At 48.4% G+C, this 18,038-nt stretch overlaps 1 protein-coding gene across 2 annotated transcripts in view; it reads left to right on the plus strand.

Moving 5' to 3' along the window:
• The first annotated feature begins 1,381 nt into the window (after positions 1 to 1,381).
• PIP4K2A (phosphatidylinositol-5-phosphate 4-kinase type 2 alpha) overlaps positions 1,382 to 18,038 on the plus strand; it is a 186,599-nt gene continuing 169,942 nt past the window's right edge. The window contains exon 1 of one of the 2 annotated variants that reach the window (XM_053895455.1): positions 1,382 to 1,771. In XM_053895455.1, the coding sequence (XP_053751430.1) occupies positions 1,628 to 1,771 (144 nt within the window). In that variant the 5' untranslated portion in view covers positions 1,382 to 1,627. The remainder of the gene's footprint in view (positions 1,772 to 18,038) is intronic. The other variant, XM_019460560.2, reaches the window with a different exon arrangement.

An 18,038-nucleotide genomic window follows, 5' to 3' on the forward strand; every position in this document is an offset into this window, starting at 1 on the left:
AGTCTCTAAAGTGACATTTGTGTCTGATTATCCCTTTTGTGAACACAAAGAACCTGAAGCTCAGGGAGGTTAACGGATTTGCTCAAACAAGTGGAGGAAATGTGCAACCCTATGTTTCTCACTACACATTTGGGTTGTTTCTTTTAACCACTAAGGGCGATGACAGTTGACGTTGGGAGAGCCGACACCATTTTGGACAAGGGTACGACACAAGAGGGAAAGAACAAAAGGACTCGGGGCAACCTCTATGTTTAAAGGGCAGAGGAAACAAAGAGGAGCAAATGAACGGTGACCCACATAACCTGTCACATGACACGTACTTAAGCTCTTTATAAGGCATAAGGGGCTATCATCCCCGTCTCCTTGACGGAGCGGAACAGATCACCAAGCCCACAGTGGGTAGTCACTGTGGAGTGGAGGAAAAATGACAATCGATAACGGGCTTGCCCAGCGGGCTGAGTCAGGTAAGGATCCACAGAAGAGGAGGATTCGTGGGGAAGGTACGGGGACAGCACTGTTTTTAGCCACACTGGTAATGGCAGCTTTTCCCGAGGTGAGTCAGTCATTCCCAGCGTCCAGGTGTACATGGATAGAGACAACGAACAGGTCTCCGGGAAAGGTGAGTGTCACGGATAAAAGGAAGAATTGTAAAGAACGTCGCGGAGGATTTGAATTGGAAGAAGGTGCAGTTTGGGGCACGATTCTCCAGGCGAAACCGAGTGCTGAGCATGAGGAATCCAGGGCCCTGCCCTGTGTTGGGGGCAGTGGCGGCAGGAAAGGCAGCCAGGGAGGTAGGTGGGGGTCTCCCTCCTGCATGACTCAGAGAGTGTAGCGAGACTCAGGATCGGGGTTCGAAAGGCCTGAGGGTTAACAACTTCATTTCGGTGCCACCCTGGGAGGTGGTTAAGACGTACCCGGGTCCTTTCCCTTGGTGCTAGGGAAGCCCTGGTCTCCATGCAGCATGTCAGGTCTCGCCAGCTCTCCGGACTCCCGGGACCGGTAAGTGGTGGTTCCCCGAGCCTCATCCCTTCGCCTGACTACCGCCTCTGGGGGCTCCTCTCCTCCGACATCCCCACTCCTCTGTCCTCCCCGCCCCCCTTCTCCCTGGGGAGCAGAAAGGGTTGCCCTGCGGGATTCCTCGCGGGGCCAGCGCCGCACGCCCACCCCGCGGGGTCCTCAGCCGGTCGGGGGCGCCCAGCGCGAGTTCGCCTGCACCCCGGGGGCCCGCGGGACCACTGCGGAGCCGGAACGGGAGCGGGAGCCGGAGCCGGAGCGCCAGGCTGTAGCTTAACGGTCCCGCGGCCGCGCCCCGCCTGGCGGCGCCGCAACAGCTGCCCGCCCGCCCCCTGCGTCATGACGCCGACGCCCAACGCGGAAGCCGCTCGCGGCGCGCCTGGTCCAGCCGCGGGCTGAGCGCGGAGCCGCGGCGGGCGCGGGATCCGGGCCGGGGCGCGAGCCGAGCGCAGCCTCCGTCTTCTGCCGGGCCAAGCGCGCAAAGCGGGAGGAGCGGGCACGGCGCGCCGGGGCCGCCGCCGGGGGGATGCGGCTGCCTCCCCCGGCCGGCGTGTAGAGAGGGCGGGTCCCCGGCCTCGGGAGCGCGGCGGTGGAGGGGACAGAGGCGGCGGCCATGGCGACCCCCGGCAACCTGGGGTCCTCCGTCTTGGCGAGCAAGACCAAGACCAAGAAGAAGCACTTCGTAGCGCAGAAAGTGAAGCTCTTTCGGGCCAGCGATCCGCTGCTCAGCGTCCTGATGTGGGGGGTAAACCACTCGGTAAGGGCTTGGGCTGCGGCGCGCAGTCCCTTTCCTCCTCCTCTTCCTCCTCGCTCCCCTCCTCCTTCTGCTGCAGCTGCTGCGGGGCGGGGAGCCCGAGCGGGGACCCGGCCCTCCGGCTGCTCGCTCTCCAGGGCTGTCCGCCCGCCGCGGCGCCGCGGCGCCTCGGTGCCCCCATCCCCGCGCCGCGCGCCCGCCTCTCTGGGTTCCCCGGGCGCCACTTGGACCCCCTTTGGACCCAGAGCCGGTTGCGGGACGTAGGGTCCCATCTGCAGTTGAGCCCTGCGGCGGGTACCAGTGTCGTCCCCCGTGCTCCCGTTCGTGCGTCGGCCGGCTGGTCCCCGCAGCCGGGCAACTGGGAAGTTTGTGCAGGGCACGGGTCCTCCTGGGCTGTCAGCCCGGGCGGGGGCTGCTGGGGTCTGAGCCTCGGTGATCGCTCCTTGATGTCGGGGGGCGGCCGGGGCGGTCGGGTCTTCCGCTGGCTTCAGGTGTACCTGTGCGAGGTCAGGAGCGTCCGGAGCCTCCCCGCGGGGGAAGAGGGGTGAGAATACCGGAGATCGGGAGATGTGGGCAGCGGCTTTAGTGCTTAGGTCCTTTTTTTCCTTTAAAGGCGATATTATCGGACGCAGGGAATCTTTTTGGCAAAGAAAAAGCTCGTGTAAATATGGCACTGGGGTTTAGTATCTTCCTCTGCTCCTCTCCCGCATCGCCCTGCCGCTGTGCGGGCTGGAGAGCTGCTTGGCGGGGAGTCTTCCTCTCCACACCTCCTCCCCCACCTCCGGGAGCCAGGCCGAAGTCACCGACTGCGGAAGGGTGGCCTGGGGATGACAGTGGGGGGGGGGGGGGGGTGGATATTGGCTGGGCGGAGGGAAAGCCGTCTCGAGTTGGCCGCACCGGTTTTGGGGGTTTGCTTAAAAAGGCTGGAGGGACAATGCTCCGAAAGGTTAGCTTAACACACAGCCAGAGGCGGTGGAAGATGAGCCGCTGCGGGCTATGCGGACTGCGGTTTGAGGGTCTGAAATAGCCTCCTGCTGATCTTACTGCGAGAAACTCCTGCAGTTTTAATCTCCTTAGGATCAGGAAACATGATCGGAGCTGTTGGCCGAGCCATGAAAGTTTAAGTGAGCTTGTGAATTCTGACCATGACCTTACCCACTGCAGTCAGTTAGCATGTGAGCAAAAGTGTAAGCTTGCTCTCCGTACTTTTGATTTCTGTGGATGTCTGTGTGCCCTTTTGAGCGTAATAGAAATGGCAGAAAACCATGCTGTTTTGTTTTGTTTTGTTTTGTTTTTAAGAGCACTCTCAATTTAATGAAGTTGTTTAAAACGGCTTAGAAGCATGCATTCTATTTATAGTTTTCTTGCCGAGGGCAAGCTGGGGAAAACGTGGAACAGTATCAGGATATATTGTGTTTGCATGAAGTGATTGTGCCTAAGAAAGTTGAGAAATGAGTGTCTGATCCACTGAAGTTCATCTTCACTTCCTGATAACTTCTTTAGCGATTGGGAACGTGAGCTTTTCCAACCGCAAATGTGAATGCACCAAGAACTCTCCTCTTAAGGTTTATCGTAGTAAATAAAATGGAATTTTTCCTGTATGATGCATCTACAATTTAGAGTTATGCCTAATTCTATTAAGCTTTTTAAATTATTTTTTGTTAGTTGCTTTTTTTAAAAAAAAAATTGCTATTCTGTATTTATTGGTGCTTGTATCTCCATTGGAGTTCTGGTGTTTGGGTCAGAGAGTGTTTGTGTCTGAGGGTTTAAATGTAGTAAAGGACTGCCAACAATATGCCGCCGAAAAAAGAGTGTGCTTTCTGGGATTTAGTCCGAATTCCATCTTGCTTCACAAAATCTTGCAGTTGTGCATATTTTATTGTAACCACTTATGTTGCTACCTTATATTTATGAATTGCTACATTGGGTTTAGAGTTTCTTGCTAATGGGAAATTTGTAAGCTATCTAAGGCTTACAAAAATGACATATGATTTGTGGATGGTACACTTCGTGTTATTTTCTTTTGCTTTCAGGAAAAGGTAGCAACTCTTAGTCGTCCAGAGGAGTCAAGTTTTATAGTATGTAACGTAACCATGTTATTTCATTCAGCAACTTTGTAGTAGGCACACAGTACCAGACGTTGCGCAAAAGACGGCTAAGAATGCCACTCAGTTTTTTTGTCCAAATCTTTATTTTGAGGGCGTAATCGGCATAAGAATGGTCTGTTTCACAGCCTTCTTTTTCAAAATGTCTATTTTCTTTATTATCTCTGAAAAAAAAAGTGAAGTGTATGTAACTATGAAATCCAAGTACCAAGATGTCATGTATTTCTGGTTGATTTCATTTTAGGTGGCAAAGTCTAATACTAGATAAACGTTTTTATATGAACTTGACCAAATATGACCAAAGTGTACAGTATAAAATGAGAATAAACTTCGTCAGCGTTATTAAGAAGGAGCAAGCATAGTGCTGTATATGAATAGAGACATTTGAGAAAGCAGAGCAGGAAAGGAGTGGATAATTCACATCACAGTCTCTCTCCTACATCTCTTTTTTAATTTATTTTTATTTTTTTGAGATGTTATGTTTAAGTAGTCTCTACACCCAACATGGGGCTCAAACTCACAACCCCAAGATCAAGAGTCACGTACTCTACCAGCCAGGCACCTCTAACATTATTCTCCTACATTTATAATGTGGCCAGATGGGGCGCCTGGGTGGCTCAGTCGGTTAAGCGTCCGACTTCAGCTCAGGTCACGATCTCGCGGTCCGTGAGTTCGAGCCCCGCATCGGGCTCTGGGCTGATGGCTCAGAGCCTGGAGCCTGCTTCCGATTCTGTGTCTCCCTCTCTCTCTGCCCCTCCCCCGTTCATGCTCTGTCTCTCTCTGTCTCAAAAATAAATAAAAAATGTTAAAAAAAAAAAAATATATATATATATATATATATAACGTGGCCAGAATTAATGGGAAAAGATTTGTCATGAATCGAGCAATTTCGTGCTTTTATACTTCATCTGAATTTTTCTTAAGGATGTTTAGAAATAACTAACATTTGCAGTACTAAAAAGAAAAATCATGTTTATTTTTATCATGTAGGCATCTTATAAGAGGTTTGGGAACCTTGTACATACTATGGTAAAATGCTCATTGTACAGGTGTTCTAATTCCTTCTCTAATTCTGCTGACCTTGGGCATATAACTAACGAGTTTTGCATCAATGTTTGCATCTGTGAAGTAAGGTGATTGGACTGGATGATTTCTAAGTATTTTTCTAACTTCAAGATTCAGATGTTTTTACAGTCTACTTGGTTCAGAGCATTATATCAGGATCCATAGACTAGCAATAGTAACAGTACAGAACTAAAGTTGCGTTACCGTTGTAACCTTGAACATGCAGCTGCATTCAGGGAATTTTCAAGGCCGTGACCAGAGGGAAGGATATCTGGGGTGAGTGGAAGAGAGGTGTGAACTGAGAGTTTGTTGGATTGATTGGAGTTGGACTGCACTGCGGTCTGTTAAGTCAAAGTCTATTTGATTGAAATGTAAAAACTTGAAATTAAGGTGGAAATTTCCAAGTCAATTGTGGTGGTAATTCTCAATGACAAGAGTAAGCCTGACTTTGTGTGGTGAATTTGATACGTTACCGCTTTCTAACTTAAAATACCCAGCAGTGAAGGGATCAGTGCCAATTTTTATTTTAAGTATTTTAAGCAGGGAATATAATTGAATACATAAAGGAAAAGACCACTTCAGAAGGCAGTTTTGTCTTGTTACATTTGGAATTAAACTAAAAATGATCAGGCAGTTAGCTTCTTAAAATTATATTTTAATAGTGCGTGGAACATGTAGAATGATATGAGCCAAGACTTGTTTTAAAGAGAGATACTCTAAAACATTTTTACGAAGAGTGCAATGCGAGCCTTTTGGAAATGAGAATTTAAAAACCTAATTAAGTATCGAAAGGAATTCATCTGTATAGAAGAAACGTAAAGGACATAAACCTTATTTAAAACAAATACAGTATTTAGAAGGAGTCCGTATTAACGCTAAAGTCTTTTTGTTGCAAGCTATAGAAATGTGAATGAGCTTAGCCAGAAACTTTAAAAATTAGGAGGGTTTTGGAGGTCTGTCACAGTGCAAGAAGGGATTGGCCACCAAACCAGGAGAACAGGAATAGGACTGAGTTCAGCCATAACTGGAAGCAGGTGCTTGGGTACTGTTGGGACTTTTCTGTCTGTTTTGGCTTTATTCTTGCTCATAGCTGACTGGTTCCCTCCACAGCACTGGGAACTGATGGTTCCTGAATTTAGCATTTTGTAATTCCCGCCCCCCCCAAAAGGGACTTTCTGTTTCCGATTCAGTTCTAAAAATCCCATGGAGGGATTCTGACCCGTTTGGCGTCCCCCTGGGCTAAACAGTTAGGAAAAGATGGAAGTTCTTGCCTATTGGGACAGTTCCCATAAGAATGGAGAGGGCCTGGGGGCGCCTGGGTGGCTCAGTCGGTTGAGCGTCCGCCTTCGGCTCTGGTGATGATCTCACTGTCTGTGAGTTCGAGTCCCGCGTCCGGTTCCGTGCTGACAGCTCAGAGCCTGGAGCCTGCTTCGGATTCAGATTCTGTGTCTCCCCCTCTCTCTGCCCCTCCCCTGCTCATGCTCTGTCTTTCTCTGTGTCAAAAATAAATTAAAAAAAAAGAAGAAGAAGAAGAATGGAGAGGGCCTGGACAGGCAGGATCGGGCAGGGATCTGTCCTAGTGGTAGTTTGGGCCAGTATGTAGTTTTCGGGGTTCAGCATCCATAGCTTCTGTTATATTGTCAGCAAGGTCTGGGACTTGAAATAAGTAAATAGTATATTAGAGAAATAGTGGTGTCTTTGGGGTTCGTGGGTTTATATTTGGGCATGGAAAAAAAAAATGAAAGAAGGAAACCAGGTTTCAAAATGAAATGAGTGACTGTGAAATATTGACTGAATAGGATATAATGAGGCAGTTAAGTTAAAATAGTGATTAGCTAGACGTTAGCTGAAATGTAGTGAATGGAACCCAAATAACCCTTCATTCAAGAACTAGTCCCACACTGTTTTTATTTCTTCCCTTCATCAGTACAGTTTTTATTTTTTTTTTATTTTTTATTTTTTTAAATTTTTTTTTTTCAACTTTTTTTATTTATTTTTGGGACAGAGAGAGACAGAGCATGAACGGGGGAGGGGCAGAGAGAGAGGGAGACACAGAATCGGAAACAGGCTCCGGGCTCTGAGCCATCAGCCCAGAGCCTGACGCGGGGCTCGAACTCACGGACCGCGAGATCGTGCCCTGGCTGAAGTCGGACGCTTAACCGACTGCGCCATCCAGGCGCCCCCATCAGTACAGTTTTTAAGGTATCTATTTATTTATTTTGAGAGAGAGAGTGAGCCGGGGAGGGGCAGAGAGAGAGCAAGAGAGAGAATCCCAAGCAGGCTCCGCACTGTCAGCACATTGCCTGTTGCCGGGTTTCACATCTCACCAACCGAGAACTGACGCTCCGAGAGGTGGTGACCCGAGCCGAAATCAAGAGTCAGGTGCTTAACCGACGGAGCCACCCAGGTGCCCCATCTTCTCTTTCCCTTAGAGGAAAGAAGAATGCCAAGCAGACACAACGTTTGTTATTAGGGAAATCGTTTTAAGCCCCCGAAAATTTGGGATTATATCCTGAGAAGAGAATACATTTTCTTCTCCCTTTACCAAATAACTTTTACTGAATTTGAGTGTTCAGAATGATGCCCGTCACAAGACAATGATTTCTCTTTCTCAGCCAGGATCGTCTGCGCTGCCTTTTGAAAGATTTCCAGCAGGAATTGTAATAAAATCCGCCAGAAGTTGACCAGCAAATACAGTCAAACAGAGCAATTAATTCGGCCAACATACCCTTTGAAATGCAAATTTTGGAATTTAAGGGAATTGGTGCAATTGGGCAAAATGGTTTGTGGTCAGACAGATAAGGTTCAAATCCTGCCTCCATCAGTTGTAGACTCATTGAACAGATGATTTATCCACTTGGGCCTCGATTTACTCATTCTTAAAATAGAGATGATGCTGATTCTCTCACAGGGTTATTCTGAGGGTTAAGTGAGATAATGTATTGAAAGTCTAGAACTGTAATTAACCCATAATAGGGAGTTATAATTGATACCAAAAAAAAAAAGATCAAATTCAGATGCAGTTAGGCTGGTAGCATATTCATAAGCACCAGAGAAGTGATTCTCAAAATTTACCGTGTGTATGAATCACTTGGGAACGCTTTAAACACGCAGATTTCAACTCAGCGGGTCTGGAGTAAGTCCCAAGACTCTGTGTTTACCGTGCTCTTAGATGATGATGACGCTGCTGGTCCTTGGGCGACACGTTGAACAGCAAGACCGGCGGAAGGAATAGTGCTAAAAATAAAGAGAAATAGTCATGATTTGACCCCATGGTAGACTTAGAAAAGTTAGGAGAAGGAATTATGTACTAAAAAAGGGTAAAACATTTTCCGGCTGGCTCAGTTGGTAGCTGGAGTGTGAGACTCTTAATCTCAGGGTCGTGAGGTCAAGCCCCATGTTGGGCATGGAGCCTACTTTTAAAAAATACACGGGACGCCTGGGTGGCTCAGTCGGTTGAGCGGCCGACTTCGGCTCAGGTCACGATCTCGCGGTCCGTGAGTTCGAGCCCCGCGTCGGGCTCCGGGCTGACGGCTCGGAGCCTGGAGCCTGTTTCCGGTTCTGTGTCTCCCTCTCTCTCTGCGCCTCCCCTGTTCATGCTCTGTCTCTCTCTGTCTCAAAAATGAATAAACGTTAAAAAAAAATAAAAAAAATAAAAAATACATTAAAAGGAAGTGTCGAACTGCAGGTGACAGTGAATGGGCATTGTAGTGACAGTGTCCACCGGTGGGGTGTTGGAAGGTGGGATCACGGCTCAGGAGCAAGGTGAGGGCTGGGATGGAGGATGGAGAATTGTCCGTGCCGAGTTGGTGGTGGAAGCCAGGGGGGGTAACGTAGGTCTCCGAGGGGAACACATGGCTTTGAGGGAAGGATGGAGGAAGAAACAGGAAGCAAGACATAACCCAGCGGGAAGGCCCGCGTATTAACGCTTCAGACATCACGGTGTTCAGGGACGTGCTTTCTGGGACGGTGGCTGATTGGTATGCACACATACGCGCATCTATTTGTGTGGAAGCTGAAAGATTTAAGGAACGAATACACGGAAGGAGAGGCAGCCCGTCTTTGGGGAAGGTTAGAAGTAGAAGGAAGGTGGGAGATACCATTTTATTTAGGGATGCCCAGGTATTTTCCTCAACTCCGTCACTTTCCATTCTCACCTCTGCCGGCCTACCCAGATTTTTACCTTGACTGAAACGTTAAAAATACCTCCTAGCTCATTTTCCCTGTATCTGCTTGTATCCACATTTCCCTTTTTGTGCCACACAGCCCTGTGGCAGTCCGGTGAAGGCTACGTACGGACCCCTTCTTACAGTAATGCTTTTGGGTGAATAAATGAAAATACGGAGGGTACATCCTACCAAGTTCAGGGATCCCCTGAATTCTGTCCGTGGACCACCTGGGAGTTGTGGAGCCCGACTGAGGACTCTTGAAAGAATCAGGCGGGAATGGTGTGGGGTGGGAGATGGGGAGGAGCACGCAGCAGCCAGGAAGAATAACCCATAGTAGGAATGTGCAGAGATGAAATTAATCGCGGCTGGGCACACAGGGCTAGTAGGTGCCGTGATTCAAACCTGTACCCTCAGCAGTGCCTGGGGAGCTCAGCCGGTTGAGTGTCAGACTCTTGATTTTGGCTCAGATCATGGTCTCACAGCCCTGTGTTGGGCTGTGTGCTTGCAGCCCAGAGCCCACTTGGGACTCTCTCTCTCCTCTCTCGTTCTGCCCCTCCCCCCAAATAAATAAACATTAAAAACAACAACAACAACAACAACAACAACAACAACAAAACACCTGTCCCCTCAGCCGTTGACCTCTGCTTGCCTGGGCTACCCTGGGAATTACTCACTTATGTCCTTAGTCTTTTCTTTCCTTTCCTTTGCTTTCCTTTCCTTTGCTTTCCTTTCCTTTGCTTTCCTTTCCTTTACTTTCCTTACTTTCCTTTCCTTTCCTTTCCTTTCCTTTCCTTTCCTTTCCTTTGTCTTAAAAGCTATACTTTGACAGAGATTAGCTGTTGATACGGAGGAAAAGTGTTCAAAGCAGTTTTTTCCTTTGTATATGTATGAATGATTATACATTCATGATATGAATGATATGATATGATATGAATGTATATATTCAAAACACTTAGGAAGAGGGTATGTATATATACATATATATATACGTATATATATACGTATATATATATATATATATATACGTGTATATATATATATAATTTATTAATGAGTAATGTTGTAGGGAGTTTGAAAACAGTAACCTACCTAAAAGAGAAGCCTTTACATTCCAAGTAAGTCTTCATGGTTTTTCACCTGTCTGCTGTGGTTAAGAACTCAGGCTCCCGCGCCCCCTGGTTGGCTATGTGACTTTGACAGAGTATTTGAGCTCTCTCTCAGTTCCTTCCTTAGAAAAAGAGGTAGACCTAGTACCTACCACAGAGGTGTGTTGTATGGATCAAATGAGTTGGTGCTTGTAAGATGGCTAGAGAGTTGCTGGTACGTGATAGGCTCCTAATAGATGTTACGAGTCATTAGTATGTCTTAAAAAATATTTTAAGTGGTAGAACATGAGCAGTTTTTAGAGTGCACGTTCAGTTCATTTTTACCCTAACCTCACTCGTAGATAAAAAGTCCTTGTGCATCTCTGAGTTGTAAATTAACCCTTTTAGAATTCTCTTTGTGCCCTTTAATTTCTGTCTCTTTTTTGTTATAATGTTCTTTCTTGTATCTTTAATGCTGCCGCCACCCACCAGGTTGTTTGAGGTGTGACAGTTTTCATTCAGATCCATTAGTTGTACATTATGGTCCGCTATTGGTTTGATTTCTTTCTTTCTTTTCTTTCTTTCTTTCTTTCTTTCTTTCTTTCTTTCTTTCTTTCTTTCTTTCTTTCTATGGTCCGCTATTGGTTTGATCTTTCTTTCTTTCTTTCTTTCTTTCTTTCTTTCTTTCTTTCTTTCTTTCTTTCTTTCTTTCCTAATGTAAGAGACACTATGCAAGACTCTTCGGATGCAGAAGGAATGTATTGTGGACCCTGCCTTTGAATTGCTCACAGCTTCAGGGGAAACAGACATATACATAGACGTATGTATAAATAATAGAGTATCAACAATGCTGGGGTGGAGGGAATTACATGGGTGGTCAGAATATAAACCTCATGAAGGAGACATTTGAGTGAAGGGATGAAGGAGGTGAAGGGGTTGGATATGAGGATATCTGGGGGAAGGGCATTTTAGGTAGCAGGAACAGCTTGTGCAAAGGCCCTGAGGCTGGTGCTGGCGGGGCATGTTTAGGAAACCGCAGGGAAGCCTGTGTGGCTGGAACAGTGTGAGAAAGAGGGAAAGTGATAGGAGATGGGGGCAGGGACTGGAGTATGATTACTTCTGCCCAAGGCTCTTGGACAAGAGTTCAGGAGGCGCAGACATGGGCAGGGCTTTGAAGATGGGGTAGAATGTTCCTGCTGGAGAAGACAGGGAAAGGTGTATGTGGCCAAGGGAACAAACTGGTAAAAGTAAGCAGACTGTGTGGAGAACGGAGTGGTCTGGTATGACTGTGGCCCCGGGCCTTGCCACTCACGGAAGTGTGACATACAGAATGGCGGCATCAGCCATCACCCAGGAGCCTGTTAGAAACGCAGAGTTGTGGGTTTCTTTGCAGACCTTCTGGGGCGGGATGTGCGTTGCAACAAGACAGGTGGTTTGTGAGCGCATGACAGTTTGAGAAGCTCTGGCTAGGGTAAGTCTTTGGTTTCAAACCCTGGGGTTCCTTACAGGTGCCTCCAGCGCTAGTGGGAGGGGCCGAGCTGGTGGGGGGGATTTAGCCGCTACGGCAGCTTCCTCCAGAACAGCTTGTTTTTGTCATCATCGTCTTTTATGTGATTTTTTTTTTAATAGTCTCCACGCCCAGCATGGGGCTTGAACTCACAGCCCTGAGATTAAGAGTTGCGTGCTTTACCGACTGAGCCATCCATTGCCCCCTCATCATCATCTTTTTTGTTTTAAGTTTATTTATTTTGAGAGAGAGAAGGACAGAGAGAATCCCAAGCACACCCTGTGTTGTCAGCGCAGAGCCCGACGCGGGGCTCGATCCCACGAACTGTGAGCTCATGAGCTGAGCCGAAATCAAAAGCTGGACTCTCAGCTGACTGAGCCACCCAGGCGCCCCTCATCATCACCTTTCAAAACATTTTTGATTGGAGGCACCGAATACGTACTGTGTATGTGCAAGGGCAGATAACGTACAGGGGGAAACGATTCTACAACCAAGAAGCTTGAAAACCACACAGGTAAATGATAGGGAATGTTTAGCAAATGGTAGAAAAGGTGGTTGCAGGTCAGATTTTAAAGGGCTCAGTAGCTGATGTTTGCCACTGAAAAACTCGACAACAGTGCTGATGAGGGCCACTGTAAAATGTACTGTAAAGCATACTGTATGCTCTTTGAAACTGTTTCTTACCTTTTCTCTCTCCCTAACTTTCCCTCTAGCGTCTTCTCCTTTTACCCTCTTCCAGCTGGTAACCTTTAATGCTTTGGAAGACATTGGCCCAGGGGCGCCTGGGTAGCTCAGTCAGTTAAGCGTCCGACTTTGGCTCAGGTCCTGATCTCTCGGTTTGTGGGTTCCAGCCCCATGTCCGGCCCTGTGCCGACAGCTCAGAGCCTGGAGCCTGCCTCGGATCCTGTGTACTCTCTCTCTCTGCCCTTCCTCCGCTCATTCTCTGTCTCTCAAAAATGAATAAAAATGTAAAAAAAAAAAAAAAATTTTTTTTTTTTGTTTTAAAGAAGACATTGGCCCCATAGAAGCCCACTGACTTCCATTCTTCCCACCATGCAGTCTGCTAACTTTTGGACAGCTGAATGCCATTAGGCCAGAGACATGCTGGAGGGCCGCACCGTCCAGGTTGGAAGCCACTAGTCACACATGACTAATTCAATTGCATTGAATTAAAATAAAATCTGGAACGTTCAGTTTCTCTTACCGAGTGCCCCACAGCCACACGTGGGCAGTAGCTCCTGAGCGGGACGTCACATCCTCACGTTGGTGTCCACTCTGTTTCTCTGTTCCTTTTTCTAGCAGTTGCGCGGCCTTGTCTCCTGCTCCTGCCTCCTGTAATCTGTCTGTCGCTGCTGCCTCCCTCCCCTGCCATTCTCTCTCGAACCTGCTGTAGCCTCGGTTTCATTTCATCTTCCCCGCTGCAAGGAACCAGCACCAGCGATGCTCCTGGTTTCAGATCCCCAGGACCCCTTCTCGTGTCTTTTCCTGCTTTCCTTCGGCCTCACCCGCTACCTCCTTAGGTACCTCCTTAGGTACCTCCTCCTTTACCCAACCTCTGAAAGCTGGAAGGTCCCAGGACTCTTTCCAGGGTCTTCTCTAACTAGGCACATTTTATCTACACGATCTTATTTAGTCTTGTGGCATTTCATGCTGATGACTAAGAAGTTTTTATCTTCAGCTCTGAGTCCCCTGCTGGGCTCCATACTCAGTTTCCTACCAGATACCTTCCCTCGAATGCCAAGCAGGCATCTCAGAAGTGACCCACACAGGGCTCTTCTCCTCCTCCCCTGCTGCTGCCTGCCCCAGGCCACTTTCTCCCCCCATCCGTGAACGGACCACCATCTCCCCGGCTGTTCAAGCCAAAAAAAACCTTGGTGCCAACCTTGATTCTTCTCGTGTTCTCACCACTACCATTTCCAAGTCCTGCGTATTTCTCTCTTTGCATATAAATTCCCTCTCTGCCGAAACACTGCAGGCCCGCCTGATTTCACCCTTGCCCTGTTTCACTTCAAATCCTCTATACTGGTAGCAGAGCGATCTCTCTGAAACGTAAATGATATCCTGTCACTCCACTTCTTCAGTGAGAACCTTCCAGAAGCTTCGTGTTGCATCGTGAGTAAACCCCAGACTCTCCTCTGTGGTTTGCAAGGTCTTCCTGGCCCGGCCCCTGCTTCTTTCTTTGTCTCACCCCTTCCTGCTGTCTCCACGACCTGCTTGTTCCGGCCACGCTGGGCTTTTTCTGTTCCTTAAACAAGCCAAACTCGGGGCAGCCGCAGACCTTCCGCATTTACTTTCCTCTTTGGAATGTTCTTCCTTCAAGTCTTTGAATGGCTGTCATTTTAGTCTCCCAGCTAAAGGGCTGTCTTCTTGGATGGCCCCTCCAACTTCCTCCACTCATGTTACTCTTGTTTTCTCTGAGACACCTCACACCATCGGAAACTGAGTTGTTTACGTGTTGATTACTTATTTCCCCCCAACTAAGATGTTCAATTCCACGGCAGACGAGGCTGCCTAATTTACTCGATCCCCGGACCTAGAACAGCGCCCGTTTGCAGTGGGCGCCCAGTAAATACCTACTGAAATGACTGGATGGAGCTGGATTCTGTAAACTGTAGGCCAGGAGTGCTCCGCTGGTATTCTGTGAGCCTCTCCACGTTCAACTTTCATCCACACGTAAAACTCATGTTTGCTATGATCGAGCACGGTATTTACAGCATTTTGCTGAGCGGGTTGGGCAGTGAGAGCGGGGGAACTTGGTGCAAGTCGGCGATAAGAGGTATGGGGTGAGCCCAAGCCGAGGCCAGAGAACGAGCTTTGTTTACAGCGGCGTGCAAGAGCTTTGCCTTGAGCACAGAGCAGAGACGGTGCAGCCAGTAAAGCACTTCTTTCGTAGAATGTCACGGTGTTGAAGGGCCACCAAGAGAATTGTGTGAAGACTGAATGCGTTCCCGAACAATCTGAGGTGCTATCGTAGAGAAGAGTGCACCGCAGTGTTCTTTCCGGTTTATTCCCTGTAGTTTGGGTCTTTTAATGACTTCAGGTATGCCTCTAAGAATTCTAGTATTCAGAAGCGTCCCATAAATTAAATGTGAGATTCTTTAACTGATGGAAAAATAGTGCTAATCCCAATATCCCGAATCTTTGTGGGTATTATTCCATTGTGTTGTATTTCTGCTGGTTCTTATTCATGGTGGGTCCTTCCCATATTTGCTTGGTTATTTTTGGCTATGAGCTGCTCATTTTCCTCGGACAATTACTTGGGGGGGAATTCTTTGAGTCTCAGGGTGAAAGTGTGTCCCTTTAGAGAGGATTGCTTGTCTTTGCCACGTGGCAAAAGGGGTGGCCAGGGGTGCTATAAATCAAGGCCATTTTGAACTAACACAGCTTGGAATTTTCTGAATGTCACGGTGATACAAATTTGGGCTGCATTCCCCTGGGGGGAGTGAAATGGGTTTGTTTTTGATGTGTACTTACCCTGAGGGTGCAACCCTTTTGGATTCTAGCCTCAAGCAGAAAGGGTTTAGATCCCCACGCCCACCCCTCCTTGGATGGGCTCTAGGCTCTGACTTCGGTTTATCTCAACCCTGGAGACCATCAGAGCCCTGAGGGCCAAAATGGCTTCTGGGACTAAGCTGACTGCTCTTCCTTAGACTTTGGCAAGCTAACTCTTGCCTCCTCGGTGCTTTGGTGTCTTTAAGATCATGTTTAAAACACACTGTCTTCCTGGATGTTTAGTCGTTGCCAGCAGCAGTGTTGATCTCCAAAACCCCGTTCTACTCCACTAGCGGAAATAGAGATCAAGCAGCAGAGTTTCTCGATTGAGGGGAATGGCAGGCATTAAGGGACAGGTCAGAGCCTGCCATGGTCCTGGGGCAGGATCCTTCAGTCAGAGACTCCATGCCACGGGAGGAGAGACTCCCAGGGGGACACTGCGGTCCTGTGGGAGTGGCAGTAAAGACAAAGGGTGTGCCTGAGGGATGTTTTGGAAGTAAAATCAACTGGATTGGGTAGGAGGGAGTAGAGGACGGCTCTGGGGTTTCTGGCTTGGTTGCCTAAATAGTTTTCTTACCATTCTTGGTCTATTAGTTACCTTTTGGGCGATTAGCCAACAAGAGTCTGTATTAACAGTGCTTATGTAACTAATATGTAGAAATGATTATATTTCTAATTTTGAACTTTTCACAGATGTTTCAATTTATAGATCAATCCAGCATTTGATGGATAACTCAGCATTTGATGTCCCCAATCTGAACAGAATCCTGAATTGTGGGGTTTTTAAAAATTTTTTTTTATGTTTATTTATTTTTGAGAGAGACAGAGAGAGAGAAAATGAGAATGAGTGGGGGTGGGGCAGAGAGAGGGAGACACAGAATCTGAAGCAGGCTCCAGGCTCTGAGCCGTCAGCACAGAGCCCGATGGGGGGCTTGAACCCACAAACCGTGAGATCATGGCGTGAGCTGAAGTTGGATGCTCAACCGACTGAGCCACCCAGACGCCCCTAGAGAGTTTACACTCCTACAGGGAAGATGTGAACAAGGTGGTGAAATGGTATGTTAACAGAAGGTTCATTTGGTTGTAAATGACAGTCAAGAAAGTCTGATGAGCTGAAGGAAAAATGGGGTTACTGGGTCACTCGTGGAGCAGAAGGGCAGGACCCTTAACTGAGCCTCACATAGGCTAAGACCCAAAGTGGCTCCTTTCCCACTGTCTGTCTGATCTTGGCGTCACTTTCTGCGAACCTTTTCTCTGAGGATGTTGTCGTTTCTCGGCTGCTTTATGGAAGTCGGCCCCACACAGCTTCTAAACTTATGTGTCCCCAGATCCAGGTCCTTTAAGATGGCAATTAGCCACTCTGCATCCTAACTTCGGATTTCTCAAGAGTGATAGAAAGGAGGAGGGGCAGAAAGGGAGTCGGTGGCCATCAGGTCCAGCCAGCTGTCACCACGGGGAGCCGGGCTGCCCATGGCGCTTGAATGGAGCGGCCGGAGACAGTCCTCGAGCCTCGGAATCCTCCTGGGTAGCCCCCCTCCCCCCAGGTTGTGTGCACAGACAACAAAGGATTGATAAACCGCCCCGGGGGACAGGTAGTCCTATTTGAGTTGGATCTCGAAGAGTGAATTGTCATTAGCCTGGTGTAGAGACCAGCAAAAACAGATTGTTGGCAGAGTGAAAGGTATGTACAAAAGGCCTGCGTCATTTTCAGGGAACTGCTGAGCCTTTTGGGGGGGGGGGGGGTTCTATTATTCTTCCCATCTTCTATTTTTATGGTCTTATTCACGTTGCATTCTTCGGTACGTATTTCTAGCGGCATTACTTCTGTTTGCATTAATTTCTTTAGGCTTGATTATCTGGGATTAGAATCGTAGGTGCTAGACAGCCTAGCATTTCAGAGCGTAGCATTATCTGGAGTTGCAATAAGCATGCTTCGTTTGTGTTTCCTCAGCCGGCACTTTGAGGAAGGTGTTCTGGACGACAGCCCCCCGGACGGCCTCTGTGGCATGGCACGTGACCATGCCCACACAGCCTGCCCGAGGGGGCCCGGGTGCCAGGGGCAGGTGTGGGCTGGAACCAGTACCGCCACCTGGGCACCCCGGCCAGGGGCTGCCTTGGCCAGAAACAGGCACCCTCTCCGTAACTTGCCTGCACAGAGGAAGCTCCTTTTTCGGTGTGCACAGAGGTGCCCTGGGTGCCAGCGGCTGCCCTGCTTTGCCCCGCTTTTCTCCGCTCACGCGTCCGAAATTCCTCACGTCCGGTTCGTGAGTGTTGGCGGCCTCGAGGAAGCTTTCTTTCAGGTGCTGCTCAGGCTGGACAGAAGAAAAGGGGATTTATGAAGTTCCCCTACCGATTCGAACCTGCTCTAGGAAATGGGTCGTTATGCCGTCTTTTCTGCTGCGCGCGTGTTTCTATAGTGCAAATTAGTTGACCCACGATTGGTAAATAGGGAGTGATGGCACACGCCGTGGACATTGGTGCATACGCAGCTTTCCGTGAGCGTGTCCCCGCTGAGGGCAGCGGATGCAACGGACACTAACAGACAGCCAGGGGCCGCAGCCCCGGTAGGACAGCAGGACTGCGCCCCTTACTCATCCCCGCTTCTTCCTCTGGACTCAGCAGGTGCTCAGTCTTAGAAGTAGTAATTTTGTGGTTCTCCCCAACCTTTCTGCGTTTTGTCCTAATCTTTGTACCTTGCGAGCCCAGTCGGTTCTCACATTCTTTCCACGGGGTGATCTTCACAATTGTATTTTTATTATGTAGTCATTCATTTATCCACGTTTATTTATTTTTGAGAGAGAGGGAGGGAGAGCATGGGGGAGGGGCAGAGAGAGGGGGGGACAGGGG

Source organism: Panthera pardus, unplaced genomic scaffold (assembly GCF_024362965.1).
Source record: "Panthera pardus isolate Hobbes unplaced genomic scaffold, ASM2436296v1 HiC_scaffold_6, whole genome shotgun sequence".
Classification (NCBI taxonomy): Eukaryota; Metazoa; Chordata; class Mammalia; order Carnivora; family Felidae; genus Panthera; species Panthera pardus.